The sequence below is a fragment of the Phoxinus phoxinus genome (assembly GCF_949152265.1).
Source record: "Phoxinus phoxinus genome assembly, chromosome: 9".
In the NCBI taxonomy this organism is placed as follows: Eukaryota; Metazoa; Chordata; class Actinopteri; order Cypriniformes; family Leuciscidae; genus Phoxinus; species Phoxinus phoxinus.
Window position 1 is genome coordinate 17,515,350 of NC_136884.1, and position 16,553 is coordinate 17,531,902.

General features: G+C 38.1%; 1 protein-coding gene across 2 annotated transcripts in view; it reads right to left on the reverse strand.

Annotated features, from left to right (window-relative positions):
* Positions 1 to 16,553, reverse strand: part of cerk (ceramide kinase) — a 48,038-nt gene that overhangs the window by 12,366 nt on the left and 19,119 nt on the right. For both annotated transcript variants that reach the window (XR_013798899.1, XM_079622914.1), the window contains exons 2-10: positions 9,456 to 9,584; positions 9,183 to 9,308; positions 8,351 to 8,476; positions 7,533 to 7,599; positions 5,758 to 5,903; positions 3,318 to 3,392; positions 1,668 to 1,820; positions 1,473 to 1,578; positions 391 to 461 (exon numbers count right to left, since the gene is read on the reverse strand). Coding sequence is in view for 1 of the 2 variants with exons in the window: in XM_079622914.1 (XP_079479040.1) it covers positions 391 to 461; positions 1,473 to 1,578; positions 1,668 to 1,820; positions 3,318 to 3,392; positions 5,758 to 5,903; positions 7,533 to 7,599; positions 8,351 to 8,476; positions 9,183 to 9,308; positions 9,456 to 9,584 (999 nt within the window). In the remaining variant the exon portion in view is untranslated. The remainder of the gene's footprint in view (positions 1 to 390; positions 462 to 1,472; positions 1,579 to 1,667; positions 1,821 to 3,317; positions 3,393 to 5,757; positions 5,904 to 7,532; positions 7,600 to 8,350; positions 8,477 to 9,182; positions 9,309 to 9,455; positions 9,585 to 16,553) is intronic.

Sequence of the window (16,553 nt, forward strand, 5' to 3'; positions counted from 1 at the left end):
GCGCAAATGCCAAATTGGGACTGTGAGGGCAGGGAGTGTGTCTCTGTAAACAGCACTTATCAGTGCTCAGGGTAAACACACAGAATGCTGGGTAACGGAGGTGCCAGTTGTTCGGAGGCTGCTGTGAGGCAGAGATAATATGCTGTGTGTGTATGTGCGCACTCTCTAAATGATCAGCCGGGCGGCAGCTTGAACCATTTGGCCTAATGTTCACAAACAGCGTGCCAGTCGGGCCGACAGATGGGGGCATTGCAAATCACGGCTGAAAATGCACTTTGTTGGCCTGTACTGTGGGTGGGCGCATGTACCACAGAGCAGATATGAGACTTCCTGTCAATGCCCGAGCTCAGTTAAACATTGGCATAGAGAGTATTCCCAAACGCTCCTCACCAGCATCAGAAACACTGTCTTCATCTTTGCTGACCGGTCTGTCAGACGAGGTTTGCCGACAGATACTACACCTGCAAGTCAAACAGAAACAGATGTTGCCAACAGAAGAACAAAATATAGCCACAGACGCACTTCAAAAATAGTTATACAGGGGAAACTCGAAAAACTTTCAATACGGTGGAAAAGTTAATTTCAGCAATTCAACTTAAAAGGTGAAACTAATATATTATAGACTCATTACATGTAAAGTGAGATATTTCAAGCCTTTATTTGATATAATTACAGCTTATGAAAACCCCAAATTCAAAATTAGAATATTGTGAAAAGGTTTTCATAGCTGTAAGCAATAATCATCAAAATTATAATTATAGTCTATATAATATATTAGTTTCACCTTTTAAGTTGAATTACTGAAATACTTTTGCACGATATTCAAATTTTTTGAGTTTCATCTGTGTGTATATATATATATATATAAAAAAATGTGTAGTGCGTTTGCATAGACATACATATTGAAGGAACCATCAATTTAACCAATTAAAGCCAATTATATCCAAAATGTTTAACACACACAAGTAGGAACAATGATATTTAGTCGTTATATTAAAATATTTAGACTGTGTTTAGGGGTCAGACATTTTTCTATTTGTATTAATACTTTTATTCAGCAAGGACTCATTATATTGATCAAAATATGACAGTTAAGACATTTATAATGTTACAAACTACATGAATCACAATAAGATGCAAAATAAAAAGTATCTCGGTTTCCAAAACTGATAAAAACAAGATATGTTTCTTGAGCATCTAATCAGCATATTCGAATGATTTCTGAAGAATCATGTGACACTGAAGACTGGAGTAATTATGTTGAAATTTAATCAGCACTTCTTAATTATACGGTACATTTTAAAAATGTTTTTCTTATCACCAAGCCGTAGTTCACAATAATAGAAACACATCAGATGATCAGCCTTAGTTGGTTAATTTGACAGGTTCTGTCATGTTGTGCTCATGTTTGCTCCCTGATTCATATTAATGGGACTGTATTATGACGAAGCAAAAGACAGTACAGCATTTACCCAGACAGACACTGCATTTTGTCTCTTGGAGTTCCCAGGCTTCCTTCAGCAGGTAAGAAGGACACGGTTCCCTCATAGTAGCGGTGTGACAGAAACGTTTTAACACCTGTGGGAAAAAATACAGATAAAATTCCATTGCAAATGGCAGACAGACTAGAAATGCCTATTTCAGTCTTGAGAGATTTTCCTGTGTACCTGAGATGTCGTACCGGGCCGGGCCCATCCAGCGCTTCCTCTCGCTGTCTGCCAGCACGTCTCCGTAGAACCCGTAACCCAACAGTGACACAGAGTAGCGCAGGAAGCTGTCTTCATTGTGCACCGAGCAGATGTCCATTGGCTGAGAATCACCTGTGGTCAAAGTCAGGTTGGATTTCAGGAAACAAACTGATGACGTCTGTATTCTGTGCTAGTATGTCACATCTGAGAATAGTGCATATTACTGTAAAATTAGATCCCGGTCTCTCCAAAAAATATCATTTTAGGAAAATCCTGACATTATTTTCAACCTGGTGTAATGCTTTGTTCGGTAAGATTTTTAAATGTTTTTAAAAGAAGTCTCTTATGCTCAACCAAGGCTTCATTTATTTGATAAAAAAAACAAAACAAACATAATATTGTGAAATTATTACAATTCTAAAAAGCTGTTTACTATTTTAATATATAGTAATGTGTCATTTATTCCTGTGATCAAAGCTGAAGTTTCAGCATCAATACTCCAGTCTTCAGTGTCACATGATCCTTCAGAAATCATGATAATATGATGATTTGATGATCAAACAACATTTCTCATTATTATCAATGTTGAAAACAGTTATTTACATTTTTATTTCAGGATTCCTTGATGAATATAAAGTTCAAAAGAACAGCATATCTGAAACAGAAATATTTTGTAATATTAAAGTTACATCTTTTTGTTACCTCTTTTTGATATTTTGTAACATCAAAATTAACACCCAAATTAATCAAGGATGAATTCAATTGATCAAAAGTTACAATAAAGAACTGTATAATGTTACAAAAATTCTATTTCAAAAATGCTGTTCTTTTGAACTTTATATTCATCATAGAATCCTGAAAAAAAAAATGTACTCAACTGTTTTCAACATAATAATAATTCATGTTTTTTTTAGCATCAAATCCACATTTGAAGGATCATGTGAAACTGAAGACTAGAGTAATGATGCTGAAAATTCTGCTTTGGTCACAGGAATAAATTACATTTAAAAATATATTAAAATAGAAAACCGTTAATTTAAATTGTCATAATATTTATGTTACTGTTAATATCAATATTACTTTTTTTTTTTTTTTTTTATCAAATAAATGCAGCCTTGGTGAGCAGAAGAGACTTCTTCTAAAAAAAAATTTGACTGGTAGTGTGTGTGTATATGTATATATATATATTCAATTAATATGACAATTAAACACATTTTCCCCAATAATGGTAACAAAGGACATTATTATTGTTAAGTATTTATATTATATTATAATATTTGCTATTACAAATCACTGAATCAGTGCTTGAAAGCAGTGCTGAAGTCACACAAGCCAAGGGAAGATTTGCTCTTAAAAAAAAAACTTAAATCAATGACTTAATGAAAATATTATCTCTTTCATTTGGAACTTGGTGGACACGAACCAAAAAAAAAGAAAAAAAAAAGATGAAAATGAGAAAACAAGTTGCTCACTTGAGTTAAAAACATAACAGCAGAATCCCTACTAGTTGACACATTTCTACCCTTGCATAATACATACTGTCATACTGCTCAGCCCTAACTGTCAAATGCTATAGAGAATATACGTACTATATAAGCATCATAGGCAGATATGGAGATGCCCACTTACCCACAACAATGTGAAGTGCTGAGGTGACGGGGTCATTTGAGCCAACGGTGGCGTAGCATACGCAGTCGGTCGAACCTGTTTCAAAAAACACATTTCACGGGTCAGGGGTTCAGAAATGGCCTAAATCTATCCTCTCATAATTCACTCTGAAGGTTAACGTATGAAAATCGCACTTTCTTTTTCAATTTCAGTGGCATACGGGGGCAGTCGCAATCTAACCTTCAATTGTGAACGCTAACCAAACAGAACAAGCCGATGGAGGTTTTTGCTCCATTCAGCCCGTGTGAGAATAAAGTTTTTCGATCTTGAAATGATTGTAGCTGAAGCATTGCAGGGCACTGTTATATAGAGAGATGAGATTTCAGATGAGTTCAGCCCTCTTTCTATCTCTTATATGCTGGTCTGTTAATCTAATTCCTCTTCCTCAAATTGCTTATATAGAAGCATCAGGTTGAAGGTTTAAAAACGCATCGACTGCAAACGTGCCCGACTAATTAATTCACATTTCCACTATTGTTTTCACGAAAGGGACAAAAATAAAATAAACACTGTTTTTGAATTTTGGATATATCATGATAAAACCATACTGTGGCGGTACCATTACACAGTGATAGTATTAGATACCATGGTACTTTTATATATAACATGGTACTGAATAATACCATGCTATTTACATTGTACTTTAAATAATAATGTTGTACTACTAATTTTTTTTAAAAATAAAAATAATTTCAATTGTAAAATTTATTACAATTAAATCAAGAAAATGTCCATGGTATTATATGTATTAAATGTCATAAAAAACACAGTAAAACATTGGTATTATAATGTTGCATATTCAAAAAATATTACTATTAAATATCCATGAAATAAACGAATGATCAATGCAATCATTTAATCAAATGTTTTAAAAAGATAGTACATTATTTAAATTATTACATTAAGAAAATATGTATGGAACGTCTAGAAAATGTAACATGGAATTATATGTATTAAATTATATAAAACAATATAAAAACTTGGTATTACCATGATTAAAAAAAACAACACATTTCATTTCAAGTCCAAAAACGAAACATTAAGTTGCATTATCATGACATATAGACCATCGTATTACTTTGCTATACGTTCAAAAAAGTGTATTATTATTATTATGTTAAAAATAGCATGGTAATACTTTTAGGTTTTGTCAGTGCTTTCGTATGCTTTCATGTATTAAACATGAAGTCAACATGTCAAAAATGGTATTAGTAATTGAAAAAAAACATGGTAAAATCATGGTACACAGAAAAAGAAAAAGGGTATTTCCATGCTACATGGCCAAAACACGTTATTAACATGATGATGCTTTCATCTATTAGACATTAAAGTCAAAGATGTGTCTCAAATTCCCCTGTTGTTCAGATCAGTTGTCACCAGTGCAAGATAAAGGACCAGGAGATGTTCTTGGAAACTGTCACTTGTCCTTGCGTGTCTGGACAACGTGAGATAAGGCCATAAATGGACAGAATTACACACGCTGATAACGTGACTGATAACAACATGGACTCTTAAAGGTTCGACATTGTCAGGTTTATATGGCAAACAGTAATATCAGAAAACACGGCCACAGTCATTAAGATATCAACTGCTGTCAGAGCTTTTGTGAAGGTGTCTACTTACACTATTGTACTTGTGCTCGTTGAGGCTGGTCATTAATTAATAATGTCTGGGGTCAGAGAGATTTTTTTTGGGGGAAAGTGTGTATATAGTCAACATTTCTGATCAACAAATGATACATGAAGTGCTGTCTTAGGGCCCGTTTACATCTGGTCATAGCTATCTGATCTTGAAAAGACCAGGTGTAAATGCTCTCTGAAACGCATTCGAGAGATAGTGCACACAGAATGCAACGACATGTTTTGTGTGAATGGCTCACTAGAATTTGGTCAAAACATAGCGTCTAAAAATGCCTTTGTGTCAGGAGAGCACCTATGGTGTGGAAACATGCTCTCTAGGCAGCTCACTAGGTTTTGAAAGAGAGCTATAATCTCCCGCCGTTCTCCTCCAGTATGCAGCTGTGCCCATGAGCAGGTGTGAAACTTACAATGACTTGGAAATACCTCAAAACAAAACGTAATGGAACCGTGAGCAACAGATATTTCCAGGAACACTGCCAAACAAGTGATGTGCATGAAAAACCAATGCAATCCAAGCTGAAAAACTGTCCTGGCTGCACGGGCTCTGAGATTTGTTATTGTAGACAGGTGATTCCCAGTCCTGGAGCATCCCCAACACTGCACATTTTGGATGCCTCTTTTATATAGCGCACCAGATTAAACTCATCAGCTTGTTAATGGAGTGCTCATGAACTGAATTGGGTGTCGAATAAGGGACAGGCACAAAATGTGTTGGGTACGTGCTCCAGGACCAGGATTGTGAAACTCTGCTGTAGACTAACCTGCGGGAATGATGCCGATGCGAAGTCCACATGGAACGAGGGTCTCCTCCATGGAGCTCTCGTCTACACCTGCATCTTGCTGCATACGGGAGACGAGGCCATGCATAATTTCGCTGAACATGCCATCTCCTCCTACACACACCACACTGCAGAGAAAAACACTGATTTGTTTAAAACAACATTATCTGTATTGAAAGATAGGGAGCATAGGGGCTTTCGCACCGGGAAGCCACCAGGGTGGTTCCCTGAGAACTAATGGTTCCCTTAGGAACATTTTCCTGGTTGCGTTCGCACCGCCAGTAGGAACTCTGAAGTGACTTCTTGTTGTGACTTTTATTTTGACGGTGCTGAGAACGCCAGAGCCTGATACGTTATTCGATAGAAATATTATAGATAGAAAGTAGACAGTACATGAAAAGGTATTAGCATATGCCGTGTGGTTGATGTCCAGTGTTGCTAGCTGAGCAGAAATACATAATCATGTTTCTCTTGGTCCCCTCAAAGTTGCGTTGGATTTTCTCCTCAGCATAAAGGTTAAGAGGCTCATCTATCACTGTTTTACATGTTCGTAGAGTTAGTTTCTGGAGTAAATATATAGGCTATAAGCTGTATTTTTACAGATTTTTTAAATGGCGGGTGCTGGGGTTTCACATACGTTCGGCCAATCAGCGAACACTAACGTCACTGGCAGTTCCTATGGTGCTGGTTTAGACCCTACTCTGAAGCAGGAGCTCAAAAGGAGTTCCTAGAACTAAAATTGTTCCTAGTTCCTACGGTACGAACACGCCAAAATTTGGGTATTTCCACCAATAGTTCTAGGAACTATGAAAATGTTCCTCCGGTGCAAAAGCCCCTCGTGCTGGCCTATTACATAAACCTGGCCATATTACAAAAAATGGGAAATACTCTGCAAAAATAAAATTGACAAAAGTAATCACTTTTCATTTTTGTGCAAAGAACCAGCCAAAGAACCAGCAATGAAACACTGTGTTGCAACCCAAGTTACTTGCATCTGTGCCAGAAATTTGTGCTTGAACACACCACAAAGTCCATGTAACTAGCACACCTGCGTGAGAGGAAATAACTATATATCATACTATAACTATATACCAGTAGGTGTCTATATTTGTCATTCAAAAAGGGAAACTGAAACTAGAAATCTTCATCTCATACGGCCTTGTTGTTATGAAAATATTGCTCAGGTATGAGTTCAACATGCTCAATCGGCCAAAAAGCAGCCAATGGAGTCTGACTAGTGCCAGCGTCGCAAAAACTGGGCTGACAAACGCACAACAATGGCCTGACTGACCAATTGTCAGCTTTGTGTGTCACAGCCTAGAAATAGCACTAAGACGGAATTATTGTTGCTTGTGAGAGTAACAGATGTCATACCTGTACCGTAAAGTGTATTTTATGATTTTACAGCATTTGAACAGCTTTACTGTGTAAAGGTGGATTGTGTCTAAACTGTTGTTAACAGAAATGCATGTTAAAAAGTACAGGGAAAAGATCCAGACGCAACAGTCACGAGTTGTTTTCTGAATCTAGCCTCTGGCCCAGGTTTGAAGCAGCATCCATGTTGTCATCACCAAAAGCCACTTTACTTTAAGTTGTCATTTCCCAAGCTGCCCGCCGTCATCTGCCGCAGTGCCAGACCGATGTGCATTGATGTGCAAATGTTAATCTGAGCTTTGCTGCAGAGGACGCTTTCCTCGCTGGGCAAATTAAGAGTCTCCGCGCAGCGACCACAATCTCCCAGCAGGATGCCCACTCACCCATCATACTTCTTCAGATCAGCCTCTGTCTTCAAGTGGTCCCTGGCATGATTTGCACGCTCAGTAACTATAGAAACAAAAGGGAAAAGCCATTGTTAACAGGACGATGACAGCGAGGCTGAGCAAATGGGGGGGGGGGGGACATCATTATGTTCATCTGGCAGTTAAATTGCATTTTTCTGCTGGCTTGATGGAGACCATCAATCAGCTGCATCAAATGATAAAGCTGAAGTCACGGGTGAAAAACAATCCCTGGTACATTTCATTACCGGTTCTTTACCATCAGCACTGATGTAAAACCGTAACTCGGAGGGATGTGCTGAAAATGAATGGGGCCTAGGACAGAGCCCTGTGGATCACGTTGATGATATATGCCAAAGGTGATGTATGGAGCTTATTAAACAGTCGGCAGAACATCTTGTTTGGCTCCTCTAATGATTTGGTTTGAATGGTATTTGTCCAGCCAGACATCTGCTTTACCATTCACGAAATGTTCTCATGGTCGTAAAAAGGAGGACCCTCAAGCAACTGCTGAGTAAGCCTGTAAGCCTCAGCTCTAACAACCAATATTCACACCAACCCAGGGTCTTCCTCTCTTTCAAACTTAATAAATAATGGATGTCTTTGCATTCCTATGTTTATCGACTATCACAGTTTGCATTATATGTCCAGCTCGGATGATAGATGGCGCTGTAAATAAAATCATATTCCTGGGACGGGTTGGCAGGTGGGGCCATTTGCCAACGGAGATCTATTTGCGAAGCATAAAAGCTCATTTTTTATTTAAATGTTAATGCAGGCAGCTGACAGGCACTCACCAATCACGTCGGTGGAAATGGCAGCCTGGGAAAAGATGGGGGCCACTTTGTGGTCGTAAATCTGCTTCCCGCGTTGTTTTCCTCCGTAGGGGTTGATGTACACCAGCAACCTCTTTGGTCGATTGGCTGTGGAATAAGAGGCGGGCAGAGCATTAAAAGGGAGTTGTTGTTTGACAACAGTCTTTCTAGGTTGTCAAAACTACTTCATTAAGTTGCTTTTGACAAACTTCATCTGATTCGACAATACAGAGAACACCAAAACTGGACTTGTACATAGTGCTACATTCCAAACATTGTTATTTTAAATTTACAATTATTTTCCCAGTCTAGGATTTAGGCACAACTCAATGCAAATTACACTACACAAAAAGCTTTTCCGAAAATCAGAACATAATTTATTTTTAATTAGATTTATTTAGAGTAAATGTGATTTTGAAAATATACATTTCATATAAAAATGTAAAATTGTATTTTTGTGCATTTTCCATAATACACGTAAAATTCTGTAACTTTTTTTTAAAGTTTACTTTTTTTAACTTTTTTCACTTCAGCAATAATCTGCCAAGTGTCGTCTTAAAAAAGAGATCAAACTTAAGTCTGTGCTCTAAAGCATTCAAGATTTACGACAGTTTAAGTTATGCTCAAAAAGTGAATAAATGGATTATAAATACAGTGTAAACAATTTAGAATAAAAAAAAACTATAATAAAAAAAAAAATCAAACTAAAATATAGTACACTGACAAAAAATAAACAAACATTAGTAACTTATTTTGTTTGCTATAGTTTATTTTGTAATAGAAAATAACCCAAAAGTTAGTAGTAAGGACGCACTCAACAATCCAAGCTGCTCCCTAATAGTTTGGACCCAGAGCAGACACAGGGATTGTTCAGGGCAATGGAAAGTCACGTTGCTGCACCGCCAGCAGTGCTTCCTCGTCCTCCTCTCTATGTAGAACACTGCAGAGAAACACAAAGATAAAAGGTGACCTGTATGGTCAAAATTGCTCTGATAATACACTCACAGCATAGTACGGTAGATAAAACGTAATCTATGTATTCCCCTGTTATCATGGGCCAGATGACAGTCTGATTAGGCTTGTGTACCTGTGAAAGCGTGCTGGCAGTCCACTGGGCTCTGAGGAACCTTCTGCCATTTCCCAGTGTCTTTACTGGGAGAGTCATCTTCCATTTCCTGAACCGCTATAATCTCACACACGGGGACACAGTGACTACCTGTGTGTAGAAGATCATTGGGTCACATTCACATAACAAAACCTGCTACAAAACCTACAACAACAAAAAAAGGAACTTCATAAGTGACAGGTTTAGAAGACTTCGGAAGCAACTTGCAATTCATCATACACATAGTGAGGCTAGACCCGAATCAACGTTGTTTTCACTTAGCTTTTATTTTTATATTTTCAGTCATTATTTACATTTTAGCTTAAGTTTTATTAACTTTGCTGTGTGCTTTAATTTCTTTACTAGTTTATTGTCGTTTCAGTTTAGTTTTAGTACTTAAACTTCATTATTTTAGTTGACAAGGTTTTTTCATTTTAGTTTTTGATGAATTGATTGGATTCATGAAGCATTGCTTTTCCATTTAAATGATTTTAAATGATCGAGTCAACAAACATTGAACAGATTGTGGGCTATATCAAGACTGTACATTATTTAGCAGTTATTGTTGACTTGGCATCGATCAATGGATATTAGTCAGAGTAGAAGCCATATACATTTTTTATCGTTTTATTGAAACGACTACAAACTGTCATTTCATTTGTTTGTTTCTTAGCATTTGAAATAGATTATCCAACATAAGCAATTTACAATTGAAAAGTCATATTTCAAAATCAATGCAGATTTTTGTAAACATGAATTTGTACACGCCTTTTAACCGTTTATATTGCCTTTCAGTAATTTATTAGCTAATTTCTCTCAAATCATCTGCCGTTTGAGATTTTTTTTTCTCAATAATGCCTGAGTTTGTATACGATTACAGAAAATGCTTTAGAGACTTCAGTTTGCAAAAAGTGAGTATTGAGATTTCTTGGTGAAGTCGACTGCTTCATTTTGTTTGCGTTGCACTAAAACGCTATGCAAATGTCAGTTTCCATCATCTCTGTGCTATGGAAAATATCTCTAAGCAAAAGAGGGTTTTTGCATTCTGATGGCTTGTGCCCAAATGAGTCAATCTTGTGTTGTTACATAACGCAGGCATTCCAGAAAACCCCTAAGAGAGGAAGTTAATGAGGTCTGACCTTATTCAAGAGATCAGAGAGTTATGCGGATTAGAATAAAGTGTTGCTTCGGAAACTTTACTTAATACCCAGATAAAGCCAGGGTAATGATTTATCTTCATTAAAACTTCATGACACATATACATGAGACATAACAAGTGCATTTTATTTTTATTCAGCCTAATGAAACCATTCATACGCCCAGATGTAGCCATAAACTAGCATCATAACACGGAAACAACAACCTGATAAAAGTTTCATGACGCTTGCATTAGGGAGTTATTGTATAATGCATGAATACTTCATGAGGGGGGAAAAAAGCTGAAATGTAAAGGTGTTGCAATGGAGTTATTGAGTTCATAAGGGACACTAGAAGCTTGTTGCATGTGTTCTTGGCCTTTTGCCCATGTTTTAGCATCCGCTGACCAAAAAAAAGGCACATTCTTCAAGATAAATGTCTGGTCACATTGGCCAAATCTTAGCGAAAGGTCAATTGTCTATTGTCAAAAGGGAGTGTGCATGCATGCATGTATGTATGCATATATATATATATATATATATATATATATATATATATATATATATATATATATATATAGCCTACACACACACGGTGACTTTGTTTGCAGGGTTCAATTACTGAATGCTTGATGAAAGCAGTCAACCGCATCATTTGGTTATATTGAGATTTTTTTTTCTTAATGTGTATAAAACGTGTTGTGTTGTAACAAAAACAACATAGGCTATATTCTCTTAATCTATCTGATCATTTAAAATATATTCAGCTCATTTCATTCATTTCCATTACAATTCTCCCTGTGTTTAATTATATCAAAAACCAATGCAGACACTCATTTTGTTCTCATTTCCACTAGTAAACGGTGTTAAAAAGAAGCAGTGACCTTGAAGGGGATAGAGGAAATACCACTGAACAATAGTTGACATTCCAGGGTTCCTTGATCATTATATCACAGCTCTCTCATAATGCAGTTAGCAATCAGACTAACATGTAGAACTATATGATTCCACAAACCGAGTTTAGTCAAATTAGGTTTAGTTTGCTGCCTCAATTAAACAGTGTTGTTCCGTTCCAACACCTTGTGATCTACTTATCTAGATAGTATTTCTAGGCATCATAGGCTGTTCCAAACAATAGGGAGCAAAATTATGCAGCCTTACACAGCACTATTAATGCATTTCTGCTCCGTTTCTAAATCTAGGGCTATATATCAATATATTTAATTCATACAGTGAAAACTAAGTGTTTTATTTTTACATTTGATTATTCAGTTTCTGTTGTTAAATAAACCTAATGCCCTAAACCCACTGATGTTAAAATAAAACTTATGCGACAGTAAAACACTGATGTTCACTTTCAGAAGCTGTAGGGATGTTTTCTTGTCACAACAAAAGAATGTGAGTATGTAGGTTATATAATTTTAAATATAATTTAAGTTTATTTTACACACTTTAAGCATATCGAATTATTTAATAAGTTATCGCATTTTTCTTCAATATCGTGCAGCCCTAATTCTGTTGACATATATTTACCTATTTTATATCACCTATTATCATGCAGAAAATAGATTTATTTGGTTGTTCTATGCCATGCCAGCATCTAAGATATAATAAATAAAAAAAGGCAAATAAATGAATTTCGGGATAAACAATTTTCATACAGAAAGATAAAATCTTTCCAATAATTAAAACTGTGGTATACATGATACAATTCTCAACTCAAATGATTTCCATCATTGCATGGCATATGCAGTCATACCTCCCAGGCATGTTTGTTATTAATATCGCAATAAAACATAACTGTGATTATTGCAGCAGCACAGTTGATTATTGCACAATTATGACATCACACGAGCCACAAATTAATGTCTTGAGGGCTGCGCGTTTAATACCACTAGGCTAGTGGAAACCTCAATTTTATGGCGACAATTTGAAATAACAATCCCAGTACATGTGCATTACTTATGGATCCTGATCCAGGAATATGGCTCGTATCCTTCCGGGCATCTATTACCATGGAGACGTGAGTTTGGGGACCAAGCTTTTATACCCTTCTAGCAAACTTCTGTAGCACAATGTTTGACCAGCATAACACACCATTCATTCATCCAACGTGACCTTTCCAGCAAAACCAAACATTTGTTTAGTATGAAAGGGCCCTCTACAAATAACGTCTTTTGTGTCCCCACTACTTCAGTTACGTGCATTCTGAGAAAACTAACTCATGGTGAAAGGGGTTAGATTACACGGCAGATGGACATAGTACATCGCAAACTACAGCCAACGCTGACACAAGTCACACTGACAGCCTGAAGCGCAGTGAAAACAAAGTAAAAACTGGTTCACAAACGAGAAAAAAAAAAGTTCTTCATGTCTACATGGAAATACAACATTTCAGAGTAAAGGCCCTTTCACACGCGTCGTACACGAAAAAGCGAAATAGGGACAATTTGAGGAGCTCGTTCAGACAGTGGCACCGCATCTGACGAGACAAACCACTAACTTCAGGGAACCAATCGGTCCGGACTCGGAGCAGCGTCTGGCAGTCTGCTGAGGCTACGTTTACATGCAATCAAATAAACAATCCACTGTGTGTGATTGGCTGAAGCCTTTTCTGTCGCCGCAAAAGTAAAAAAAAAAAATCGACATCGAAGCGGAAAAAAAAAAAGTCGTTTTTCGCCGCAGCACATTCGCGTTCGGTGTGTAAGCACTCATTACACAACAGCTGATCAAAAAATAAAACCATCGCGCGAATTATTCGTGCGTCAAAATCTCGTCCAGTGTGAAAGGGCCTTAAGGACAACGTTACTTGGAGCCAAGTGATGGATGTTTTTCTACAGAAGCTACATGTTGAAGACAAATCAAAAATATAGCTGCAAGCAGCGATTACGGGCCCAAGCCGGTGGCACCGCCACCCTGGTGCCTTTAGTTACACTAAAGGCACCGGGCTGGCGCTGCCACCGGCTTGGGCCCTCCATCGCTGCTTGCAGCTATATTTATTTATATATATATATATATATATATATATATATATATATATATATATATATATATATATATATATATATAAAAAGCCGCCACCCCGTTGCCTTTCGGGTTCCTGTGCACAACGGGCAATAACGTAACCCCGCTTTGACTGTCGAGAAGAAGTCTGCTTTAGAGCTTGTATCAGTGTGAGTCTTTCTGCTCCCCTACAAACACACACAGAAAAGGGGGGGGGGGGCTGTCTGTGTGTGTGCCCTCCCTCCTCCCCCCCCCCCCCCCCTCCTCCAGTATCTCACTGGACTAACACACACACACACACACACAGAGAGAGAATGGCAGGGGGAACTCTGTCAGAGAGAGACAAAACCACATTCAAACCAAAATATCTGACTTCCTGTTGGTCGGAGCTAATGACTGTAAATGAGAAAGATGTCCGGATCGATAAGCACAATATACAGACCGAGTTTTGTGACTGTAGGTAAAAATAACCCCCCCACTTTAGTCAAAAGTATCTTGAAAGTAACACACTTCCTGCTGCCAGTTCGTGGCGCTATAACTTTGACTCACAATAGTCACATCCATGTGATCGCCCTCTTACAACAAACACACTGCTGAAGTTTCATCAAGATCAGTTAATGTATGAGGATGTTATAACACACTTCCTGCTGCCAGTTCGTGGCGCTATAACTTTGACTCACAATAGTCACATCCATGTGATCGCCCTCTTACAACAAACACACTGCTGAAGTTTCATCAAGATCAATAAATGTATGAAGACGTTATAACACATTGTGTTTTTCTTTTCTCGCCATAACTTTGTTTCCTCGCCACGGCCAAACCGTTCGAGATATCAAAAATCCGTCCGCAATTTAGCGTCCTCAATGTCTTTACTTCATGCTGACCGAGTTTGGTGGCGATAGGATAATTTTTCTTGGAGGAGTATATCAAATTCCAGGGGCATGCGTTTTCATACAACCCATAATAGCCGACTTCCTGTTGGACTGGCGTAAAACTTAGAGCACGAAAGTTGTTCGGCCCGATGATATCTAAATGTGTACCGAGTTTCATATTATTACATGCAAACGTGTTTGATATATGGACCAAGTTTTTCGGACCACGTTCAAGGGGGCGCTGTTGAGCTCCCCTGCCACGCCCGGGTACCAGCTTCAGTCCGGCTCTAATGGCCGCAGGTTCTGACCTGTGTGCAAAGTTTCAAGAGTTTTCGAGCACGTTAAGGGCCCCAAAAGTGCCCGAGAAGTCCCACACAGCAGAGAAAGGGTTAAAATAAAGCCCCCCTCCTCTCTCACACACACAGACCCTGAGAGAGACTGGCAAAATTCCCATCAAATCACATTCAAACCAAAATATCTGACTTCCTGTTGGTCGGAGCTAATGACTGTAAATTAGAAAGTTGTCCGGCTCGGGGAGATAAATATAAATACCGATTTTTGTTACTGTAGGTAAAACTAATACCCCATTTTTGACTAAAGGTGGCGCTACTGAGCCCCTCCACCGCGCCCGTTTCTGAAACTTCACACATGCCTAGTACCTAATAAATCTGATATGCATGTTGAGTTTCATGCAATTTGAAGCATGTTAAGAGCCTCAAATGCACCCAAAAAGAATATTAAAGTTTGATGCGTTGCCATGGCAACAGTATTTAAGATATCAATAATCCTTTCACAGGTCTACATCTGCCGTGTGTTTACATTATACAGATGAAGTTTGAAGCAAATCGGGTAAAAATAAGAGGGTGATTTCAAAGCATTTTGAAAGTGACACACTTCCTGCTGCCAGTTGGTGGCGCTATAACTTTGACTCACAATAGTCACATCCATGTGATCGGCCTCTTACAACAAACACACTGCTGAAGTTTCATCAAGATCAGTTAATGTATGAGGATGTTATAACACACTTCCTGTTTCCAATATTCGCCATAAATTCGTTTCCTCGCCACGGCCAAACCGTTCGAGATATCAAAAATCCCCTCGCAATTTAGCATCCTCCATGTCTTGACTTCATGCACACCGAGTTTCGTGGTCATCCGATGAATTCTCTAGGACAAGTGTTTCAAATGCCAGAACATGCGTTTCCATCCAGCCCATAATAACCGACTTCCTGTTGGGCTGGCGTAAAACTTAGAGCACGAAAGTTGTTCGGCCCGATGAGATCTATATGTGTACCGAGTTTCATATTATTACATGCAAGCGTGTTTGAGATATGGACATGTTTTTGAATCCCATTCCAGGGGGCGCTGGCGAGCCCCCCTGCCACGCCCGGGTCCCAGCTTCAGTCGGGCCCTGATGGCCGCAGGTTCTGACATTTGTGCAAAGTTTCAAGAGTTTTTGAGCACGTTAAGGCCCCCAAAAGTGCCCAAAAGGTAGTAAAATAATAATAATAATAATAATAATTAAAGCTGCAAGCAGCGATGAAAGGGCCCTCGCACCCGTGCCACCGCCACCCGGTGGCTTTAGGAAGACAGAGCATGGTGGGCAATGTGCATTTAAGTAGGTAAAAATAGGAGGAGTATGTCAAAGTCAGTTACAAAAATGTCCTTTATTATGGGTATAATAGCATGCGTTATCACTCAGATAAGAGTTGCTAGCATGTTTTAGCATGTTTCTAGCATGTTTAGAACTCAATGGCATATTAAATATGTCGCTAGTAATGTATCACAGTGTAAAACGTGTCACTTCCTGTCGACAGTAGGTGGCGCTATTACTTTAACTTAAAGTTGTCATGTAGATGTGTTCAGGGCAGGACTCTTATCAAACATGTGAAGTTTGGGGCAGATTGGACATTGCCTTCTTCAGTAACACCAACTTCCTGTTTCATTGCATTAGCGTGCTTTAACACTTAGCTAAGAATTGCTAGCATGTTTTAACATGTTTCTAACATGTATATAACTCAATGGCATATTTAATATGTTGCTAGTACTGCATCACACTGTTAAACATGT